This window comes from Clytia hemisphaerica, unplaced genomic scaffold (genome assembly GCF_902728285.1).
Source record: "Clytia hemisphaerica strain Z4C2 unplaced genomic scaffold, Clytia hemisphaerica genome assembly, whole genome shotgun sequence".
Classification (NCBI taxonomy): Eukaryota; Metazoa; Cnidaria; class Hydrozoa; order Leptothecata; family Clytiidae; genus Clytia; species Clytia hemisphaerica.
The window spans coordinates 186,177-208,647 of record NW_027104591.1 but is presented as its reverse complement, the minus strand read 5'-3'; the positions used below and the strand labels follow the sequence as shown (position 1 = coordinate 208,647).

General features: G+C 38.3%; 2 protein-coding genes across 2 annotated transcripts; both read left to right on the top strand.

Moving 5' to 3' along the window:
* The first annotated feature begins 3,770 nt into the window (after positions 1-3,770).
* Positions 3,771-6,359, top strand: LOC136823680 (uncharacterized). The gene has a single exon (XM_067079848.1). The coding sequence runs from the start codon at positions 3,771-3,773 to the stop codon at positions 6,357-6,359; it is 2,589 nt and encodes an 862-aa protein (XP_066935949.1).
* Positions 6,360-19,314: 12,955 nt separating this feature from the next.
* LOC136823649 (uncharacterized) lies at positions 19,315-21,774 on the top strand. The gene is made up of 3 exons (XM_067079826.1): positions 19,315-19,576; positions 20,081-20,259; positions 20,502-21,774. Exons 1-3 carry the CDS (start codon positions 19,359-19,361, stop codon positions 21,572-21,574), a joined length of 1,470 nt encoding a protein of 489 aa, XP_066935927.1. The 5' UTR covers positions 19,315-19,358; the 3' UTR covers positions 21,575-21,774.
* Positions 21,775-22,471: the final 697 nt, after the last annotated feature.

Sequence of the window (22,471 nt, the reverse complement as noted above, 5' to 3'; positions counted from 1 at the left end):
TTGAGAAAAATCTCTCTAAGGGTCCCAAAAACGCCAATTTTTCATATAGTGGACTTTTAATCAGATGATATAAACAAAAAAGCGATAATCACGGCGATCTCGTTGTCTACAAGATGGAAGTTTAATTACACTGATTTGTGTTAATTGCTCCGGCCTAGGAGCCTTTAATTCTCTCTTCCGACAATGGTCAAGACATTTTTTGTCTGTTTATCTAATCCGATGATCTATTCCGATTTAACAAAAACGGAGCAAAGATTCCGATAATACTGTGATTTGATTGGCCGAAAAGTATTTAGAAAAAGATGGCTGCCGAAAGTGGACTTTCGCTAAATGCTCAGAGCGCGACGGCCCATTTTCCCTTTCCTATCTTTCACCTTACCTGTTTATTCTACTTTCTGAGACTTAGTTTCTCATTTCTGACTGAGTTTTCATACCTGTCAATCATTTGTCCATCAATTTCGACCTGTCTAATTTTCGCACCGAGTGGGATTCGAACTACCACCAAAGAACGACCTTCAGTTTCGGAAGCCAGCGCTGACATGATTTATGAGAAGTTTGATGCATACTGGCTCTCTAACAATGTGGAAAGACTTTGGAGAAATTTTGGCCTTGAAACTTCTGCTGATCGAGTGTTTATAATGCATATAACTATTATGGCTAACTTAACTTCTCTTCTAGACACACAAAACCAAAAAACTCTGTTTTTTCGAGATTGATGGAAACCTTTTGAGAGCAAACTATTAATATATTTGAATTCAGTATACTACTTGTGTGTAAATTTGTGTAAGATTGGTACATTTCTCATGATTTTATGCTGTAAAAATGATCTATTTTGGACTTTTGGTCATTTTTCATGATGATATAATTGGTGGTTGTCCCTTTTGGATTTTCAAACTTGACAATGAAACTTTCAAACACACAGCCATTGAAATTCAAAAGAGAATACTAAGTTACAATTACAGTGTAAATTCTAAAACGATCTGAGTATTTTTTGTGGTGTTATGTATGGCTGAAAATGATCCTGTTTTGGACTTTGTTATTGTCGTATTCTTCATCGCCATTGGCTGGCGACCGTTCCTTTTGATTTTTCAAACCCGACACAGATTTTTTACAAACATATCACTATGAGAATTCAATAAAGGATACTGAAACACAGTTCCTGTGTAAATTTTAACAAGCTTTGAGAAATTTTCACAGTCAGACCTAGTGTTATGGCTGAAAATTATCATTTTTGGATTTTGTTGTAATTTCATCGCGGCTTTGTGACCGTTCCTTTTGATTTTCAAGCCTGACACAGATTCTTTCCAAACATACCACTGTAGGAATTCAATAAAGAATACTAAAACACAATTTCCTGTGTAAATTTGAACAATATCGGAGAAATTTTCACAGTATTGTGGCTGAAAATGATCATTTTTTGGACTTTGTCGTAATTTTAAGGGCTTGCTAGGCGACCGTTCCTTTTGAAGATTTTTTAAACCGGACACAGGTTTTTTCCAAATATACTACAATTACATACACACTATCGTACCATTTTATTTTATTTATCCTAGTCTTCTCCAAGTATTATCCCAACAGAATAATGCTTAGCTAAAAGCCGTAGCCTCTAATTTAGGCTATTTTTCTCCCGGTCCGGACAATCAAATCAACGGGCGCACCATGGCTTGGCTATTGGCTAGTTTAGAAAAATATAAATTTATAAGAACTTGGAAATATTGACTTTTAAAAGTTTATCTCCTTTAGATCCAATTTTGTCCTTTTTAGTCGGGGGATGAGTGGGGAGGGGGGGTTGGGTTGGCACTTTAGGCAAGAAAGTGCACGTGTAATCACTTAGAAGAGCTAAACTTCCAGCTGGTTTATTTATTCGTTAAGATTATTTCTCATACTCGCTCTGCAATAGAATTATTACTTTGCTTTCTGATCTTTTTCATCTTTCACATCTTTTAATCTCTTAAGCCGGAGCTTCCAGCGCAGCTGGTTTATTGGCCCAGAGCTTTAGCGTACTGGGCCTTTCAAGAGAGTCTAATCTCATAACCGATCACCATTGCTAAGGCATATGATGATCTGAAAAGTTTCTCCAGCGGAATTTTACAAAACCGCGTTCGGCGGGGTCTGGGAAAAACTATGACACGTGACCAGATACCGATATCCGATTGGCCCGCAGTTTTCAAGATTTATTTATCATTTTATAGGAAACAATTTTTTGTAAGAAATAAGTAGCAAAAACCTCTGTATCTTTTGAAAAATTGAATATTTTCCAAGAATTTTTTTCAGATGATAACAGGCAATTGTACATGGAACAATCTGAATCTTCACCTGTCAAAAATACTAACTTTTTTCCTGTTGGAATGCCCTTTGAGCACCTGAACATATCATGGCTTCAAAATCATGAATAATATCATTTAATTTGGAGTTTTGAGACCTTTTCAAGCCAAAAAATAATTTCCAGAACTTAGAGTTGGTATTTGTTTATCTTCCAAATCTATTAAAAAGTTCTCATGAAAGTTTTTTGAAGTCTGATTGCAAAAAGTATCAACCCAAAAAACTGATCATCGAAACCGCTTAAAAAAGCTCAACAAACATAAATTTCACCAATATTTTATCCAAAAAGAGTATCCAAATATCCAACAATACAAAGAGAGCCTAAACTAGTCAACCTCTTAGTGTTTGAATCAAATTTTTTTGTCGGTTGAATGCCTGACAGACGTTTCGCACACGTTAAGTTATAATTGTTCTGATAAAATGCTTCATTCCTCCTAATAATCAAGCAGATAGCAAGAGATAAGTAATCATTACATGAGAGGACATACCTGTAATAATTTGGTTGGTGTTTGAGCCTTCATCTTGAACAAAAATAAGAAAACATCCAAGCAAAATCAGTTGTACAAAATACAACTTTCAAAACAGTCTTTCAAAGCTTTTAGGTCAATAAGTATGAGCAGCCACTTCTGTGGGTGTATTTCAGAGCTACACTAAAATAAATAAACAACATTTGAAACATTGAACTTTCCTTTATAAGTCCCAAAAACCATAAAAAATTCAAAACATTGACCAAGAGCCAAAACGTAAATTTCAGGCGCCATCTTGAATTTGGTTCGGAGCAAGAAAGCCACGGTCGCAGTAGAATCGGATTTGTTTAGCCCACGCATCCAAAAACGGCCCGAGCAAATCGATAAATTTTATGCGAATGCCGCGATTGAATCGTGAAAAGTACTCTGAAATTTCAGAGTGTCGGCCATCAAAGAAAACCCGAGAACCTTCGCAGGTCTTCTTGCAGAACCATTCCCTTTAGAGCGCATGCGTGGAATGAGTGGAGCACGAAGAGCTGCTTGGAGGTTAAAGAGAGTCGTGCTCGTGTGTTACGCTCACTGACCTTTATATAACCCTAGACAAAGCTTCTCAATCCCAGCCAAGCAAAATCTTTGATCGGAGTTTTTTGAAAATTGGTACCCTAATGTCGGCACTACTCGATAGCGGTGTAAATGCATCGAGAGCGCTAGGTCTACTTTCCCTCAAATTCTTTTGATGATGTAGCGGCGTTAGACGTTAATTTTTAGCATTGCAATGGCTTCTCCTTGGGTACCAATTCTAAAAAAACTCCAATCAAAGAGGAGTCGGAAATAAAGAGAGATGAGAAATTTGACGATTGAAAGAAGTACCGACACCAGATCTCAAGACCCTTAGACCGTCCAAATCCATTTATGAAAACCAACTATCGAAGAATCAGACTGATACTTCTAAAATCGAGGGATCCATTTTATTGCCGAACAATGCTGGAATCAAAATCTAAAGAGCACGCAACAGCACTTTCAAAACGCCTCGATCTATGGGAAAAGGGAGACCTTTTCAATCTTCTACACGAAGGAGAGACCATTCAAAGACACCTACTGTCGTCTAAAACCAATAGATCGTCCGTTAAAGAGATCACAAAGGAGTTCATCAAGAAAATGTCGAAAGGCAACGTAACCGGCGCAATAAAACTACTCAGCAAAAACATGAGCAACGGAATCCTTCCTCTCGATGATGTGACATTGAACGCGCTGAAACAAAAACATCCGCCACCTGAGCCAGCCGATCCGGATATTCTCCTCGACGACACGCCAATCAAACTTCACCCGGTCAGATTCGACGAAATCAACGGTGATATGATCAGACAATCGGCATTGAGGACAAAAGGAGGGGCAGGACCTTCAGGACTGGATGGCGATGGATGGCGACGCATACTTTGTTCGAACAGCTTTAAGACCGAATCAAACGATCTATGCACGTCTTTAGCTGAATTTACGAAACGTCTATGCACCACTATCCAATCGGATGGATCTCTTGAAGCCTTCCTTTCCAGCCGGCTGATCCCCTTGATCAAAAACCCAGGCCTGCGACCGATCGGTATCGGCGAAACACTACGGAGAATCATCGGCAAGACAGTATCAAGATTGCTCAAACAAGACATCACCGATTCCGTCGGTTCATTGCAAGTATGTGCCGGCCAAGATGCAGGTTGTGAAGCTGCTATTCACGCCCTCAGAGAGATATTCAACAAACACGAGTGTGAAGCCGTGATGTTAGTCGACGCATCAAACGCCTTCAACGCAGTCAACCGTGAAGCATTTTTGCACAACATAAAAGTCATCTGCCCCTCAATTGCAACATTTGCCTCCAACTGCTACAATACGCCCTCCAGACTCTTCGTCCTCGGTGGTGTCGAAATCCGTTCATCCGAAGGCACCACGCAGGGTGATCCCATTGCCGGCCTGCTGTACGCTATCGCAACAATCCCTTTGATTCTCTTCGCCGCTAGCGAGATACGTAACACCAACACCCGAGCAGCAGGATATGCCGACGACATATTCGGAGGCGGTACAATTCGCGGGCTCAAACGAATGTGGGATACGATACTTCGCTGGGGCCCCAAATATGGCTACTTCCAGCGCGCAGATAAAACTTGGATCATCGTCAAACCACAACACCTAGAACAAGCCCAACAAGAATTCAAAGACACAAATATCCGCATCACTACCGAAGGAAAAAAACACCTCGGAGCTGCCATCGGTTCAGACGACTACCGCGATGAGTTTGTCACTGAGAAGATCAGCACCTGGATCGGCGAAATTGAGCTATTGTCGGAGATCGCCAAAATCGCCCCTCAAGAAGCCTACACTTGCTTCACGGCAGGTTACAAACACAAATTAAACTTCACCATGAGAACCATCCCCAACATTCAACACCACCTCTCAAAGCTAGATGAAACCATCACCACCAAGTTTATCCCAGCGATCACAGGAGGAATTCATCCAAATAACGTAGAGCGCGAGTTGTTTACCCTCCCTCCAAGCCTGGGTGGTTTGGGAATTCCGAAGTTCAGCGATCTGGCCGAATCCGAATTCCGAAACTCAGAATTGCTCACCGAACAGCTCCGTAAGAACATCATCAAACAAGAAGAAAACGAAATCGACAAAGATGAAATTAAGAAATTGAAAGCGTCATTCAAACTCAAACGCACACAGTCTCATCGACAGAAGTTGGAAAACATCAAGAACCAATCACAAGACGGCATGAAAAAGCTCCTCGAAATCAACCGCGAGCCTGGATCATCCCTCTGGCTATCCACACTCCCCATTCAAGACGAAGGTTTCCAGCTCGACAAGCAATCATTTTGGGACCTGATCAAGATTCGATACGGTCACCAAGTAAATCGTTTACCAGACGTTTGTGTATGTGGATCTTCGTTCAACTTGGAGCACGCGCTGACGTGCAAGAAGGGTGGCTTTGTCACTCTTCGCCACAACCAAATTCGTGACATTACTGCGTCCCTCCTGGCGCAAGTCTGCAAAGACGTGAAAGTCGAGCCAGCGTTGACTCCACTGTCAGGAGAGAACTTTGAAATGAAATCTACCAACACTCAAGACAATGCCCGTCTTGATATTGCTGCTAGGGGATTTTGGATTCCTGGCCAAAAGGCATTTTTTGACGTAAGGGTTTTCAACCCAATCGCCAAACGGTTCAGGAACTCCAGCATCTCCCAAGCATGCGATGTCAACGAAAGGGAAAAGAAATGCACGTACGGCTCCCGTATCCTACAAATTGAACACGGATCATTCACGCCAATCGTTTTCACCGCCATGGGCGGCATGGGAAGAGAGACAAAATGTTTTTATAAGAGACTTAGTGAACTTCTGTCTGAAAAGCGTGACGAAAACCTGTCAGTCACAACGACTTGGGTAAGAAGAAAGGTGAACTTTGCACTATTGAGTTCGGTCCTCTTGTGCCTCCGCGGCAGCAGAACTCCATGGAACAAAGACCACCTCTCCTCTTCACTCACGAAAAGTTCGAGTGACTGTGAGGTTATTTGCGCTTTTTAATTCCTTTATTGAAAAATTTCTAAATATTACTATTGACTACTTATGTTTGAGATAATATCAAGATCCATACCGGGACTGGCTCCGGACTAGTATTTTTTTTTACACAAATTTTCTTTTATTTTTTAAACATCTTGGAAGTTATTTATGAGGTAAAATTTGTATATAATGCATAATATAATATTGCATAATAAAAAAAAAAAAAAAAAAAAAAAAAATCAAAGATGGCAGATATTGCAGGGTCCAGGGTTATATAAAGGTCAGTGGTTACGCTAAGCTATTAGCCGCATTCCGTCATATAATAAAAAACCATCCAGGCTGTTTGGCTATAATGGAGAGGCTTGAACAGATAAATAAAACAATAATTGAGATCTACAACTTCGCGCTATATTTTTTGTTCGGGAAAGACTAACAGGTTGGTTTAGAACTTAGATTTTCGTTCAGACCACAATGTTCGTTATTTATAATTCAATCAGCCTATGCCCAGACTAGCTCTCAACAACGTGGTTGGATTTCTGCGAAACTTCCTTTCAAAATCTTATCGAGAAAGAAGAAGGATGCTTGTATACAATTTCTGCTTAATTTTTTTGTCATTCAACCGTGTTGTGGCAACATCTCTCCTGCTTCCAAGTACCATGAACAATAAGGATTATAATGTTTGAAAGGTATGTTGGTTTTTCCTTGCTGTCAAAATAGATAGCACTTAGACCTTTTTATTTATAAAACTTCGCCATCTTTATTTACCCCTGCGGACGACATAGTTTTCTGTAAAAATCAGGGCCTTGGAATTTCCTTCCAGACCCCTGCGCTGAGGATGAGATGTGATTTATGGATTACTTATTGATCCGGATTGGGAGATCGATCAAAGATTGATACTCAAGATTTTATAGGACCGTGCCGACGCACCAGACTGTCTGGTGTATTTGTCCGGTGGCAAAAAGTATCCTTTCGCTACACCGGACGCAATAAGTCCAGTGTCAGTCCGGTGCTACATACAGGGAATTTTGGACGCCGGACATTTATGAAACAAAAAATTAAGAAACACCGTACGCACCGGACTGGCCAGTGTTTTGATTGTCCGGTGGGAAATAATATCCTTCTCCGACACCGGACATCCGACTTCCTTAAATCATTTAGACTTAAATTCTGTGTCGTCTACCCCGCCCCCCCCCCCCCCATTTACAGACTGGAATGGTAGACATTTGCATACGCTTTGGAACAGGGGTGGGGGGAACCCAAATTTGGACATTTTCAGTGCACAAATACAATGTGGACAGCCCCAATAGTGGTTTAAATTTTCCTATCTAGGTGGCAAGCTAAAATATATTCCGTTCACATCGCCCAACTGACTCACCTTCAAAACATTAATCCCGAGTCGTACAAGTCGGCAAAATGTCGGAAAAAGTTTTTGATAGCTAAGCACTTCTTTGAATCATCATTCGCTACGAGTTTTTGTTTACTTAACGCACATTGAGTCGCGTTCGAGCTTTTTCATGTACCCTTATTGAAATTTTCAAGTCGAAATTCGGCGACGCGGTAGGGCCAATACCCCCGAGAGCCAAAAATAAGGTCTGCTTTTAAGGTTCTCACATGCGCGCGCACATTTAATTTGGCAAATTAAAGATGGCGGCAAGAGATTTTGTTGATTGCTGACTTGATTCTTCGGGATTTACTAGATTTAAAAAACCCGACAAAATTTACTACTGACCGACCGACTGGATTTGAAGATGACGCGAACGGAACATGTTTTAGCTTGCTGCCCTATTGCGTGGATACAAAATAGGGGATGCATAACATTTTTTATATTGTTGCTGTAAAATCAAAAGGTCTACAGTATTGCTGGTATTTTATTGGTTTGATTGTCGTTTGACTGGCTAGTTCGAAACGCAGGTCACAATTTTTCTCAAAAGAACGTGGCAATAGAGCAACAGTACTCTGAGGCCAGAATTCCCTCTCACCAAACCATTTTCAAAAAGTGACCCAGGAGGGGAGTGGGTTTGAGTCTGTCCTAAAATTTAAGAACCTTTGTTTTAATCCCAGATGCGTCCAAAAAAGCAGCTTAGCACAAAACAAGTCAGGAGAAGTTTTAACTTAGGTGAGAACTGACTTGGGTGTAATCAGTGAAAAATACTGTTATTTTCAGACAGATAATAATCTTTTTGTTTTCTTTACAGTGTCCTGCGCTGGTCTGCTCAATCAACCTTAAAGACATGGGCAACAGAAGATCAATACTGAGACCCAATTTTAGGTGAGTTCTCTGTCACTTTCTCGGTTTGAAGTGGAAGATAACGCTTGAGTGATTCTAAATAATCACACTTTTTCCAAAAACATACCTGACCTTTACTATGAGCATACTGAGGCCACTTTTTTCATCTACTCTTCAAGCCCTACCAGTTGGTCATATTAGATATGAGAATTTCTGACCTCCAAATTTTCAACATCAACCCTGTGGATTTCTAAATCCTACGTATCAGTGAGAATAAAAAACACTAAGAGAATTGTTCTATTGAAAAGTGGTGCGACAGCAAGTCATCGCCTGGTCTATTTCCTCAAGATTAGTCAGTCATAGTCCAAACCCCTTCAAAAGAGACTTTAAAGTGCAAAAGAGGGGGGTCTGAGAGAAAAAGTTTCATAGAAAGGAGATGCAACAAATATTTATGTTATATAATTAATGAAACTCCTTGGCAGTGATAAAATTAAGTAATTATTCTTTGTAGGGAGCTCAATCGCATAGAATCACATCAACAGATCAATGTTGCTTTATTTTAACACACCCCTTTTAATTGAAGATCTTGGGATGTGTACATTTAATATATTGAATTTTTCTGTTTTAGGTGTCAATGCATCATCATCATCATCAGGTGGAGTGCAACAATAGTATAAATCAGCGAACTTGCATCTATTCAGCTTTCACGGATTTACTTTGAAAACTCAGCTAAACTTGAATCTATTCAGTTTATACGGATTAACTCGACAAACTCGTTTAATTGTTACATTGATTTATTCGGAAAACTCTGCTAAACTTGAATTTACTCGGCATCTACTCGGTTTACTCGGCTCAGATTTAAATAGCGAATTCAACCCATCTTGCAGCTTTCTCAGCCAATCAGAATTCCTTGAGTTTGCTAGGTTTAAAAGAAATAAATACATTGATATTGTTATTTAACTCTCATTTCTTGTATCTGTTCCCTTCTAAATTTTCCAAAGCATGATTTTTGCGATCCCACTGTGCGAAATTTGTGCGAGTAAGGATTGAAACTCGGCCTTCAAGGAAGCGAAAACAAACTAGATATGACAAAGCCCTGTTTATTGGTTTTTAGACTCTGGGCCTTCATGCCCTTGGGCCTCTTGTTTGTGTTAATTTCTCAATCAAATAGAATCGCCTTCAATATAAACCTAACATCAAAGGAATTAGAGAGCAACTCAATCTTAAAATGAGGATTTTTTATCGTGTACACGCTTTTTTTTTATAAGAATGGTGTTTTTTCATTTCACCATGAATATTCCTAACTATTTCGGAAAAATCATTTTATAATATTCTTAAGGCATTCTTACTCAATGTTCAAGACATACCTCAATAATACAATACCAAAGAGGAATTTCGAGAAATTATTACCCTTTCAAGGTGGCAAAATCTTAAAATTCTTGAAACTTTAGTATAAATTAAGAGAGTTAGGCTCACATAAAAAGATAAAAAGAGAAATTTATGGTTGGCAAGACAAATTTCATGATGGCAATATTCTTAGGATTATTCTTAATTTTTCGGCCAATTTCATCATGAATATTCTTATAAAGTATATTCTTATAAAAAAAAGCGTGTATGCTGTCAGGGGATGAGTGTATACAATCGGGGGAGGGTTTTTTTTCCAAAATAGATTTCGTATTCATTTTGTCAAAACTTGTTCTGGAAAAGGTCTAAATTACAAATACCAGTCAAATTTTGAAATTTAAATTCACTCTGCTTTTGTATGTTTTTTTGTTAATTGATCAATTAGGTATCAAGGAAGCGCAATTAAAAAACCTTCTTTTTTAACCTGCTTTTTAAGCAGGATAAGGATTAACGGAACTTGTAAAAAAACAATGAATGGTCCAAAACTATTCATATAATTTGTTGATGAAAAGAGATGGTATCTATAGATTTTAATTAATTGTTGATCAAGAGAACACTTGAACTAATTGATCAAAAAGCTATTGTTGGTTGATTTGAGTAATGAGGAGTTTTTTTGTATGTTTACACGTGTTTTGTTATGAGCAAATGTTTGTCAGGGAAATTTCGGATTGTGGGACGACCATAAAAATTGCGTCTTGACATGGGGGTAAGTCTGCAGCAATATAGAGCAGCAATATAGATCTATCTTGCTTTAACTCTTATAACTATGTTCGCTTAGATTTGAGTCTTATCTTGCACTTTCTTTTTTTTAGCCTTGCAGGTTTCCATAACTTTCTCCCCTACATATCGTTTCCATCTATTCTGGGTTCAGTATTTCTATATTTTCTTTAAGCTTACTTAGCCTACTTCTCAGAAGCATCCATCCACCGAGGCAAAAAAGCTCTTTAAATTTGCCAGCCAGGGGATTTTTCTAGCAAAAAGTCAAAATAGAATTCAATTCAGCCCTTTTTTTTCCAGACAGCTCTGTATTTCCAGCCAAAATAGACTGGAAACAGCTCCTCGGTGGATGTTTTCGACTTATTTTGGCGGGAGATATCTAGTTAAACCCGGACCCGGACACGGACCCTAGAGAGAATAGGATAACACTTATCAATTTGTCATTGGAATCTAAATAGTGTTTGAGTGGATAAATTTTCAAAGATTGCTCAAATCACTGCATTTCTGAGTGCTCACAGGTTTGATATCTTCTGCATCGGTGAGTCTTTTCTTGATTCCTCTATCACAAATGATGACTCAAGGTTGAAGATAAAAAATTATGAGCTTCTCAGATGTGACCATCATCTGAGTCAAAACAGGGTGGGGAGTGCCCTCAGAGATCATCTTTCGGTTGAGAGAAGACCTGAGCTGTTTTCTCTTGACGAGTACCTTGTTTGCGAAGTTAGATTGGACAAAAAAAAACTCATTCTCTATCTTTTTTAGGCTAGCGAGTCACTGTTCACAAAAAAACAAAAACCTCGTTTAAGATCTCTTTTTCCGCATCTCTGTCATCACATTTTTGGATTTCGGCTTTTTTCAACCTGAATTTTCGAAAATTCCAATTTGGATTTTGGCTTTTTTCAACCTGGATTTTCAAAAATTCCCACCTTGTTAAATTTGGATTTTGGCTTTTTCAACCTGGATTTTTGAAAATTCCAAGCCATGGAAAATGCAAAATTTCCATCCTTGGAGAGTGTCCCAAATTTCCAGGTTGGAGTTTCCATTTGATTTTATCTATTTTCCAACTTAGAATACTTGAAATATCCCACGTTGGAATTCAAAAAATTTTTCCTGTGTATATTCCCATGTAAGACAGACTTTGTTCGACAAGTTTCAAAGATCGAAGGCGGCTTGAAACATTGAAAACAATGATCTAGCATGACCTAGACAGCTCAACAGTTTGAAATACAATGAATTCGCAAAGATTTCCTTGTTTAATGAATTGCTTCGGATGTCTTTTTACTCATTTGCCATATGTCATAATCACTGACCTTTATATCCCTGGACCAAGCTACTCAATCTCGGCCAACCAAAATCTTTGATCGGAGATTTTTGAAAAGTGGTACCCTAATGGCGGCACTACTCGATAGCGGTGTAAATGCATCGAGAGCGCAAGGTCTACCTTTTCCTCAAATTCTTTTGATGATGTAGCGGCGTTAGACGTTAATTTTTAACATTGCAATGGCTTCTCCTTTGGTACCACTTTTCAAAAAACTCCGATCAAAGATGGCGGATATAGCTTAGTCCAGGGTTTTAAATATAGGTCAGTGGTCATGATACAGTATATGGCCCCCAATATGTAGATTGAATTTGAAAGCTCTCTAAAATCCGCAGGAAAAGATATTTTACAAAAATTTTTTCTGCTTTTAAAACTTCAGCATCTCTACTGTTTTTCCCAAAAGTTCTTTTCCCAAAGTTTCAACTTCAACAATATTTTTCAGTCGCTTGAAGACATATAGCTTTTTTTTCATGGCCCCCAATATATAGGTCAGGAATTTTTGCGATTTCTCGAGATATATTTGAGGTACAAGTATAAACTTTTGACCAAAGTCTGGAAGTATTTGAAAGATGACGAGTATAAATTTGATAGATAAAATGTTCACAGTATTCCTTGGTCGTTAAAATGTAGGTTTGTGGCCCCCAAAATGTAGGTCTACCTTAAATCAAACTTTATCGTCTAGTGATGTTAGAATGAAAAACCATTGATATGTGCTTGTTCTCCTATAAATTTTCCAACTGACTGATGTAAAATTTGGTAATTTTGATAAAGGGTTTCGTGATTTTCGATAATGCAAAGTCCAAACCGAAAATTTTTAAATTTTAAAAATGACTGTTTAGATTAAATGACGTTTTGATTGAATTTTTGAAAACCATTTTTTTTTGGAAATAATCCTATTTGGGTATGTATTACGCTGTAAAAAATTCAGAACTTGGCTCAATGCAAAGCTATGAGGCTTTAAAGTTATTTTTCTCTTATATTTTCCACAGAAATGACAATTTTTTTCCGATTTTGCTGATTCAGCAAATATTATTGTATATAAAGTTAATTTTCTGTTGCAAACTATGAAGTTAACTTGGTAGCAAAAGAATTCCACAGGTTTTAGCTATTACCCATCTTTAGAATTTTCAATTCTATTTATGCTAATTCAAGGGCTCCCAAAATGTTGGTTGACTTAAAAGATACAGCAGTGGTGAACAAGACGAAGCTGCATTCTGATTGGACGATACTATTTATGTTTTTGGGCAGATCCCTTCTCTATTTAGCGTGTCACCCGTGTCAAGCAACTAAAAAACTATATAAACAGAGGTACCCAAACACATACAGGGTTTGTCTTATAGCCGTGTTTGCCGTGCCAAGCTATGATGTTTTTCAATACCCCCTTTAAGTACACCCAGTGACACCCCCACACACAGGGTAGGTGTTATAGCCGTGTTTGCCTTGTTTGCCGTGCCCAGCTATGATGTTTTTCAACACCCACTTTAGGTACAACCAGTGACACCTCCCCCACACAGAGATGTCTTATAGCCGTGTTTGCCGTGTTTGCCGTGTCCAGCTTTGATGTTTTTCGACACCCCTTTAGGTATACCCAGTGACACCCCCACACACACACACAGTGTATATATCCCCATACACTCTCCTCCCACACAGGTATGTCTTATAGCCGTGTTTGCCGTGTCAGTGTTATGCGAATTGAATGGATAAAATGTTTTTCTTTTTCGTTATTGTTTACAAAAAGAGCGTGTAAAAATGGAAATGATATGGAATTTTTAAATTTATTTTTTTATTGAAAAGTAAATATCTATTATTATGCCGAATAAAAGATAAAACCAATGAAGTAGAAGCCGAAGGCTAGAAGTCAATCTCTTTGGTGGGATTTGAAGCCAACAAATCCCACCAAAGTTGCGCGGCCTTGCGCGACTCGCCTGGTTTTTACACAAATGCTAGATTGAAAATGAAATTAGCCGCCAAAATTTCTAAAAAGTATCACTCAAGAACAAAGAAATCGCTAAATTCAATCCGTCTTCAAAAATGCGGCCCTAGATACACATGCTCGAGGGCATGTTTGAAAAAACAAAAGAGCGAGGATAAGCGGATCAGGAAATACAAAAGATTTTTCCATTTTCTCCTGTGTTGCTATGGGAAATACAATATTATTCTGAAAAGAAAAAATTAACGTGCAATCATCTCTTTTCATCCAAAAATTATATGAATTCCATATACCGTAGTTTGGGCAATTCATCGTTTTATTAAATCCTGTTAGCTTAAGCCGTCCACGAGCCGTCAATGGAAAAACACCCAAAGAGTTTCAGTCTTAATGACTTCAGTTTTTGAGAAATTCCATGCTTTGTATTGTTTGATCTGCCAAAGTTGAACTTGAGGGAATCACCTTTTCAGTTATGACTCTAAAAAGACGATTCCTTGAAATGCCATGACAGAAAATACAACGAAAAAGCTATTAAAATTGAATCCCTTATGACCAAAAGCGGTCTAAACGTAGCCATGTAATATATGAAACCTCCTATCCAATATAAATTAGGTGCATTTTTCACGACACGCGAAATAAAATTTATTGAAATTTTTTTACCTTTGGGAATAGAAACTAATTCAATTGATCTAACAAAAACAAAAAATTGACATTAAATGTGTTTTCAAGAGAAAGAGTTATCTGATATTCCGATGGCGGATTGGCGGCCGCCCACGCTAAAGCTCTAAAGGGAGCGGGCCAATTTCCCATCGGAGAGGAATGATAGTCGGCCTTTGATGTGCCGCATCCTCAGTCGGGTTCAACAGCCCTTGCCCGTAAAGGTAGAAATATTTCGGTTGGACCCGCCAATCCCCGAAAACGAGGGCTGGGTTACCAGACCTCCCACTGCAAAATTCTTGACGCGGTCTCGCAAAATTCCGTAATGTAAACCTTCCAGATGTTGAAAATTTTCCCGACCTTCAGAGCTTTAGCGTGTCGGATGAAAATTTCACCATCTGGGTGCCAGATAAGAGAAAGAGATGATAAAGAGAGAGTATGTGTTTATTATGAACCCGGGGGGAGTCAGGCAAATCGACCGACGGGTATTTGCAGCGGCTAAAGTGTGTTTTTCAAGATAGCAGAATAAATCTATGAAGTAGAAGCCGAAGGCTACAATCGAATCTCTTTGGTAGGATTTGAAGACAACAAGCCCCCCCGGGCTAATAAAGGTTAAAGATTTTGCTCTAGCCCTTCGGGCCTTAAACTCAATGGCAGAAATGCACTGTAAGGGTGGAAATTTCAGTAAATCCAGGAAGAGCCAAGAATTTTTGCCCAAAAAGTTTTTTTTTTGTTCTAAAAGGGTTGAAAATTTAAAGAAAATGCACTGTAAGGGTATGAAGTGCACCGATTTTTTACTGCACTGTAAGGGTGCCATTTTCAAAGCCAATTTTTCGTCGCACATACCGTCAGTTGGCAAATCCAGTGCCCCCCGGGCAGTTTTACCATAGAATTACTATCAAATAGAATAAATACAAGCTTTTTTCCTTAAAATGAAGCGTGTCTGTGTGAGGTGAGGTCCCTTAATTGCAATGGGAATGCTATTGCACGTGTTATATAATAATGTGTTTTCTTTGTTCTAATCGTGTTTTAATTGCATATTTTCTCATGGTTGGTTGAATTATTTTGAATTTTAGAAAATTATGCACATAATTCGACTATTTTCAATGAAAATTTGGGAAAATGCGGTCCCCGAAAAACATATATGTAAGAGTTATATCATTGAGTTTCAAGCCCGAAGGGCTAGAGGTCAATCTCTTTGGTAGGATTTGAAGCCAACAAATCCTACCAAAGTTGCGCGGCCTTGAGCGACCCGCCTGGTTTTTACACAAATGACAGATTGAAACTAAAATTTACCGCTTAATTTCGAAAAATATATCACTCGAAAACAAAGGAATTGCTAGATTCAATCCGTCATCAAAAATACGGCGCATATTTTAAGGCTTCAATTTTTCTTGCCTGAGAAAGGTTAGAGATTGACCTCTAGCCCTTCGGGTTTGAAACTCAATGAGTTATATATGTAGTTGAAATCAGCTCCTTACAAAGATTCACCAGTGTTGAAAACTATTTGAAAACGCATTTCTAAGTAGAGATAATTTTGTGTCAAGGTTTCACCTAAATTAGTTATTCCTTCCATGTATACTAAAATTTAATTTTTAAATTTTGGAGTGAAAATAGATTGAGTCACTAAATTTCAGATCCTAAAATTTCAGATGGATTTGTACATATCAAACAATTTTCAAAACTTAAAGTTTGTGTTCTGAGAAAAAATACTGTGCAAACATAGCCTTATAGAGAGATTTATATCCACGCTCATGTCTTTACGACCAATAATTACTTTTTACAAAAGAAATTTGAATAGATGACGAAGTAGCCCAGTTAGATGCTACCGATAACGCAAAGAACTAAACTCCTTAAACGGAGTTTAATGATACTATCTAAGTGAAAATAGATAAAAAAAAATTGTAATTGATTTTATAAACTTATTGCCTTCTCATAGCGGTTCCAGGTAGTGACATTTCTTAATAACGTTTTTCAAGTATATTTTTCTTGAGATACTTGAGACAAAGAAAGGTTCGCTAAAAGAATATCACTAAAGTCTGTCCAGATATAATTGGCAGTGGAAACAAGAATGCCTGTAATTTTTGATAGACAAACATAATTATGGAATTTTTTTTTGCTTGTTTTAGAGAATCGAAAGCGCTATATTTGAATGTATTTTTGGTTGAAAAATTCGCAATTTTTAGCGGTTAAATTTGCGATTGTAAAAATTGACCTTTTTTTCTACTTATGCTATAACGTTCATTTTTACACCAGTGGTAGTTCAACCTTAGGTTAAGAAGTTTATTAAATTTCAAGGTGAACAGAAAGGTCCTTCGGAAGATATGGGACCCGAAATACCCCTTGGTAGCACTTTTCTGTGAAATATCAAATCTCCAACTTATTACTAAAAACGGGGGTTATGTTATCTATTTTGAACAGCGCAATTAAAAGTTGGCCACGCAATCCGTGATTCCTCAATACGTCTTGTCCGGACGAACGCTCGCTGAAGAAAATCTGAATTTCTATATCTGGTTGAGATATTTTTACAAACATTCAAACATACAAAACTTTATTTATAAATCCCTCATGACACTACCCTACGGCAGACTTGGCAGGGTTGGTCTAAAAAGCAGGGTAGCCAATGGGCTAGCCAATGGGCTAGCCAATTGGGCTAGGTTGTGGGGTACCCCTTTTTAGCTCGTTTGCTGCTGCTTGTGTAAATACTGTAACATAAAACTAAGGGAATAACGCCTTACCAACCATCTCATATTAAATTCAGTGGTATTTTGGGTTTATGGTTTCGTAAATAACGATTTTTCTTTGAATATCAAAAGCGAAAGCTGTTCGTCAACTTGCCGCCATTTTGTTTTTTTCTTCGAGTTGATTCATATAAATTCCAGACCAGATAAAATCGATTTTTCAGAAATGCAGACTAAGATGTAATCCGATTTCCTGATCTAGCAGTCTAGCTCCAAATATGTAAAGTTAAGTCCCAGCGGACTTGAAATGCACTGATGATGTTGGTTCTGGTCTAAACAATGCTGGTGATGATGGTTCTGGTTAATGCAATGCTGGTGATGATGGTTCTGGTCAATGCATTGCTGGTGTTGATGGTTTTGGTCAATGCAATGTTGGTGGTAATGGTTCTGGTCAATGCAATGCTGGTGATGATGGTTCTGGTCAATTTAATGCTTGTGTTTATGGTTCTGGTCAATGCATTGCTGCTGATGATGGTTCTGGTCAATGCATTGCTGCTGATGATGGTTCTGGTTGATGTAATGCTAGATGATGTTTTTGGTCAATGCATTGCTGGTGTTGATAATGATACAAGATAATGATACAAGACTTATGCATTGCTCGTGACGATGGTTCTGATTAATGCATTATTGATGATGATTGTTCACCGTCTCTACCTGAAGTGCATTGACCAAAATCATCACCACCAGCAATGTTATGACAAAAACCATCATTACCAGGATTGCATTGACCATCACCATTACCACCAGCAATGCATTGACAAGAAAATATAATCATCAGCATTGAATTGACCAAAACCATCATCATCAGTATTTCACTGATTTTCACTGATCATTACCAGGATTACATTGACCAGAACCATCATCATCAGCATTGCATTGACCAGAACCATCATCATCAGCATTGAATTGACCAGCACCATCACCACTAGCATTACATTAACCAGAACCATCATCACCCATTAAATTGACCATCACCATTACCACCAACATTGCATTAACCAGAACCATCATCACCCATTAAATTGACCATCACCATTACCACCAACATTGCATTAACCAGAACCATCATCACCCATTAAATTGACCATCACCATTACCACCAGCATTGCATTAACCAGAACCATCATTAACAGCAATACATTGACCATCACCATTACCACCAGCAATGCATTGACCAGAACCATCATCAGCAGCAATGCATTGACAAGAAAATATAACCACCAGCATTGCATTAACCAGAACCATCATCACCCATTAAATTAACTATCACCATTACCACCAGCATTGCATTAACCAGAACCATCATCACCCATTAAATTGACCATCACCATTACCACCAGCAATGCATTGACAAGAAAATATAATCACCAGCATTGTATTGACCAGAACCATCATCACCCATTAAATTGGCCAGAACCATCATCACCAGCAATGTATTGACCAGAACCATCATCACCAGCAAAACATTGACCAGAACCATTATCACCCATTAAATTGGCCAGAACCATCATCACCAGCAATGTATTGACCAGAACCATCATCACCAGCAAAACATTGACCAGAACCATTATCACCAGTATTTCACTGAAATGGTACGGTATTCTCAGAGAGCAAAAAGCCTGTATCAGTGAGTGGTCTGTAGAATGCGTATACAAATTCCACTAGATTAGTTCTAGTCTGTGATTTACACGGGTACCCCACAACCTAGCCCAATTGGCTAGCCAAATTAGCTACCCTGCTTTTTAGACCAACCCGACTTGGCATTTCTTAATGACATTTTTCAAGTATATTTTTCTTTGTCTTTTCTCTGTCTGTCTCAAGTAGACTAGCAAAAGTCTAGCGCAACCTATGGCATTTGTTCAAATTTAATATTTATATAATTCATGATTTCTTGTATTTGTGTCTCGTGGGGCTCATGGCACACCTTTCTCTCACCTTTCTGTGATGCCTGACAGAGAATCTTTGACTTTTATCAAAAATTTCCAACGACACTAATAATTGAAACCTTACATATTTTAGTATAAAAAAAATAATGGCTGACATCCCCTCAGATGCGGTTATAAAGAAATGGAAAAACAAACGGTGGTGGATGACACTGCTCACAACAATTCAAAGCAGTTTACAATTTTTTGAGTACTCTGTTTTCCAAATCACAGCTTTATTTTACTTTAAAAAGAATTTCGACTTAGAAAATCCACGATTATTTTACAGTATCTCAATGGGGATTATCTTCGCTTCAGGACTTGTCAGGTTTGTTGTTTTTTTACTTTGGTTAGGCTTCGTTTAATTCACAATAAGCATTTTCATAAATGACGTCATGAACAACACTTGCCTCATTTTCGAAATAATGCTATGACAACTAATTCCCAACAGATTTTCTTAGAGGTGCGCTCTTTTCATAAAAGTATGATTTAAGGCCTCGACGGAGATAATCACCTTGAGTAATCGTTTCAAAACGAGGCAAGTGTTGTTCCTGACGTAATTCATAAAAAGGCCTATTCATAGTTAAAGCAAGTACCCAGGTTTTAAGATAATAGAAAAGAGACTGAGACAGAAAAGGAAAAGGACAAATCAAGATTTTGGTTAACCCCAGCTGGCACACAGCGTTGTTTCAACGTTCATTTAACTGATCAACCCTGCCCTTTCTCAAAATTTTACAAATTTTGTCACTTTCTTTGGGGGAAAAAACAACCACCCGCTTCCTATTAGTCATGGCATACTAATGTAATATAACATGATTATTATGATTTCTAGCTCAGTGATTTGTGGACATTACATGGATCGGACAAGAGACCTGCGATCAATCTTCATCTTCACTTTAACACTGAACGTTCTTGGCAATCTGATGTATACATGGACGATATCACCTTATTTTCCTGTGTTTGGGCGTTTCTTAACAGGCTTTGTATGTGGAGTACCTACTGCCGCAACAGGTAAAATATTGGCTAGTCCATGTAACCAACAGTCTGTACGACGGCGATAAATAGCAATCGATATTCATATATGCACGACACTATTTTAACTTTGTGAACTGAGATCGACGTAAGAGTTAAGTTTTTTTGTCATCTTATCTTGCCGGCGTGGGTACATAAACTTGTTATTGACAGGGGATAATAAGGGCTTACCACGCTGATAACTGGACACTTTATTCTATTTTTATTTGTTTTTATTTCAGGGGAATTTTCGCGTGTTTACAGACAAGACCAATTAGTTGGTGTTTTATCTCGCTACACAATCATTTCAACGGCAGCAAACACACTTGGTCCTTGCAGCGCACCTTTATTTCATGGTGTCGATATCAAACTAGGTTGGTGGCATTTAACTCAATATAATTTCATTGGGCTTGTCTTGGCAATCCTTGCACTCTTAACAACGATAGTCGGCTATTTCAAATTGAGTAATTTAACGAGGGAACCCGTTTACGATAGAATTAAAGTAGAGTTTACAGAGGGTTTCATGCAAAATGAACCTTCCTCCGATGATGGGAAAGAATCTAAGAGGAGAGAAAAGGAAACTGATCATAAGGACCATGAAAATGTTACAACGAGAGATACACAGCGCGAAGACGGTGATCAGATTAACAAATGTACTGAGAGCAAAACGAAACTGATATCTTTGAAAGCAATATTGCGTGATCGTGAGGTGATCACTTTATTGATTGGTGAGTTATTTTTATCGTATCAAAGCCAAACTGAGATGTTGACCAACATGGTTGCAGTGTTCGTGTTCAAATGGTCAATGACACATGTCAGCATCACATTATCTGCCACCATTGTTATCTTAGCTTTTGTTATGTTCTTGGTTGAACGATGGTTACGACTCGATAACCCAATCAATGTTTTTTATCTCTACGTTTTGGCGTTCATTGCTACGATGACGGCGAATAGTCTTTTAATGTTTTCTATAAGCATATCTGAAATTGGACTATTTTATCAAACTATCTTGATTGGAGCGTTACTGACGTTTAGTGCGTTTCCTTTCTACGCGTCAACGGCTTATTGTAGATCACTCTTGTTTTTTATCACGCCGTCAGACTCCGCAAGTACCGTTGAATCGTACCGTAACGTCGTACAACAATTCATGTTAGCTGTCTCAATGTTCCTGGCTAGTCATGTTTTTGATCATTTAACGACTGCTACTATGACTTACTTTGCCATTGCGTACTCTATTTTTCTTATGTTGCTATGCTGGTATAAGAAGAGATATTTTCAACGGCTATCAAAAGGACGGACAAAGAGAGACAACTGAAGTGAAGAAGGATTTTTGCCCCTGCAGGAGCGCAGCGACGAGGAGGCACTCATAGTTTCACGCGTAGATATTGGACTGGAATCTCGAAATTTTGTTGTTTTTGTTGTTTTTTTGTCGCGCAAGCATCCCCGTAGTTAGTCTCTTCCGTAAATGTTCGGTTTTTTTTTCGGGACAGTATGTATGTCGTGGGTTCAATCCCCACTCGCTTCGTTACCTTTGTTCTGGTCTTTGTCCCTTGTTTTGTTCTGCATTTTATACACAATTCAATTTTAAAATAATTTATATAATTTATATAATTTATACATAAATTAAGAATTTAATAAAATAAATTATTTATACAAAAATTAAGATATAATTTATACACAAAAGATAATTTACTTATTCACAATTTATTACATATCAACTTAGCTTTTTATAATATTTTTCCACTTTGCTTTTTGATACAAAACCAGCATTTTGCTTTTTGTCATCAGTTGTCAACTAGCCCCGGGGGGGGGGGTACTAGGGCAAGATGGGTTACGGGGATGCTCCGCTGGTCAAGGTACCTTTTTTAACCTCCACGAGTCCCAGGTAGGGTCGCAAAAACACCAAAATAGAAAAATCAGTCCCTCGTAGGGTGCCTATTTTTGGAAAATTTGGGGAAAAAGTAGAAAATTTGAGAAAATTTTGGAATTTCAGTCCCATTCAGGGTCACTTTTTTCGCAAATTTCGAGTCCCACGTAGGGTCCAATTTTCGAACCTCAGCGGAGCACCCCCGTCGGTCGACAAGGGTAGTACCCCCCCCCCGGGCAACTAGCTTTTGAGGAGTTAACATCTCTCAAACTCAATTTTCAAATCAAGATGGCTACATCATTCAACTCAGTTAGCTCTTAAGCTAGGTTGATAGCACTTCTAATC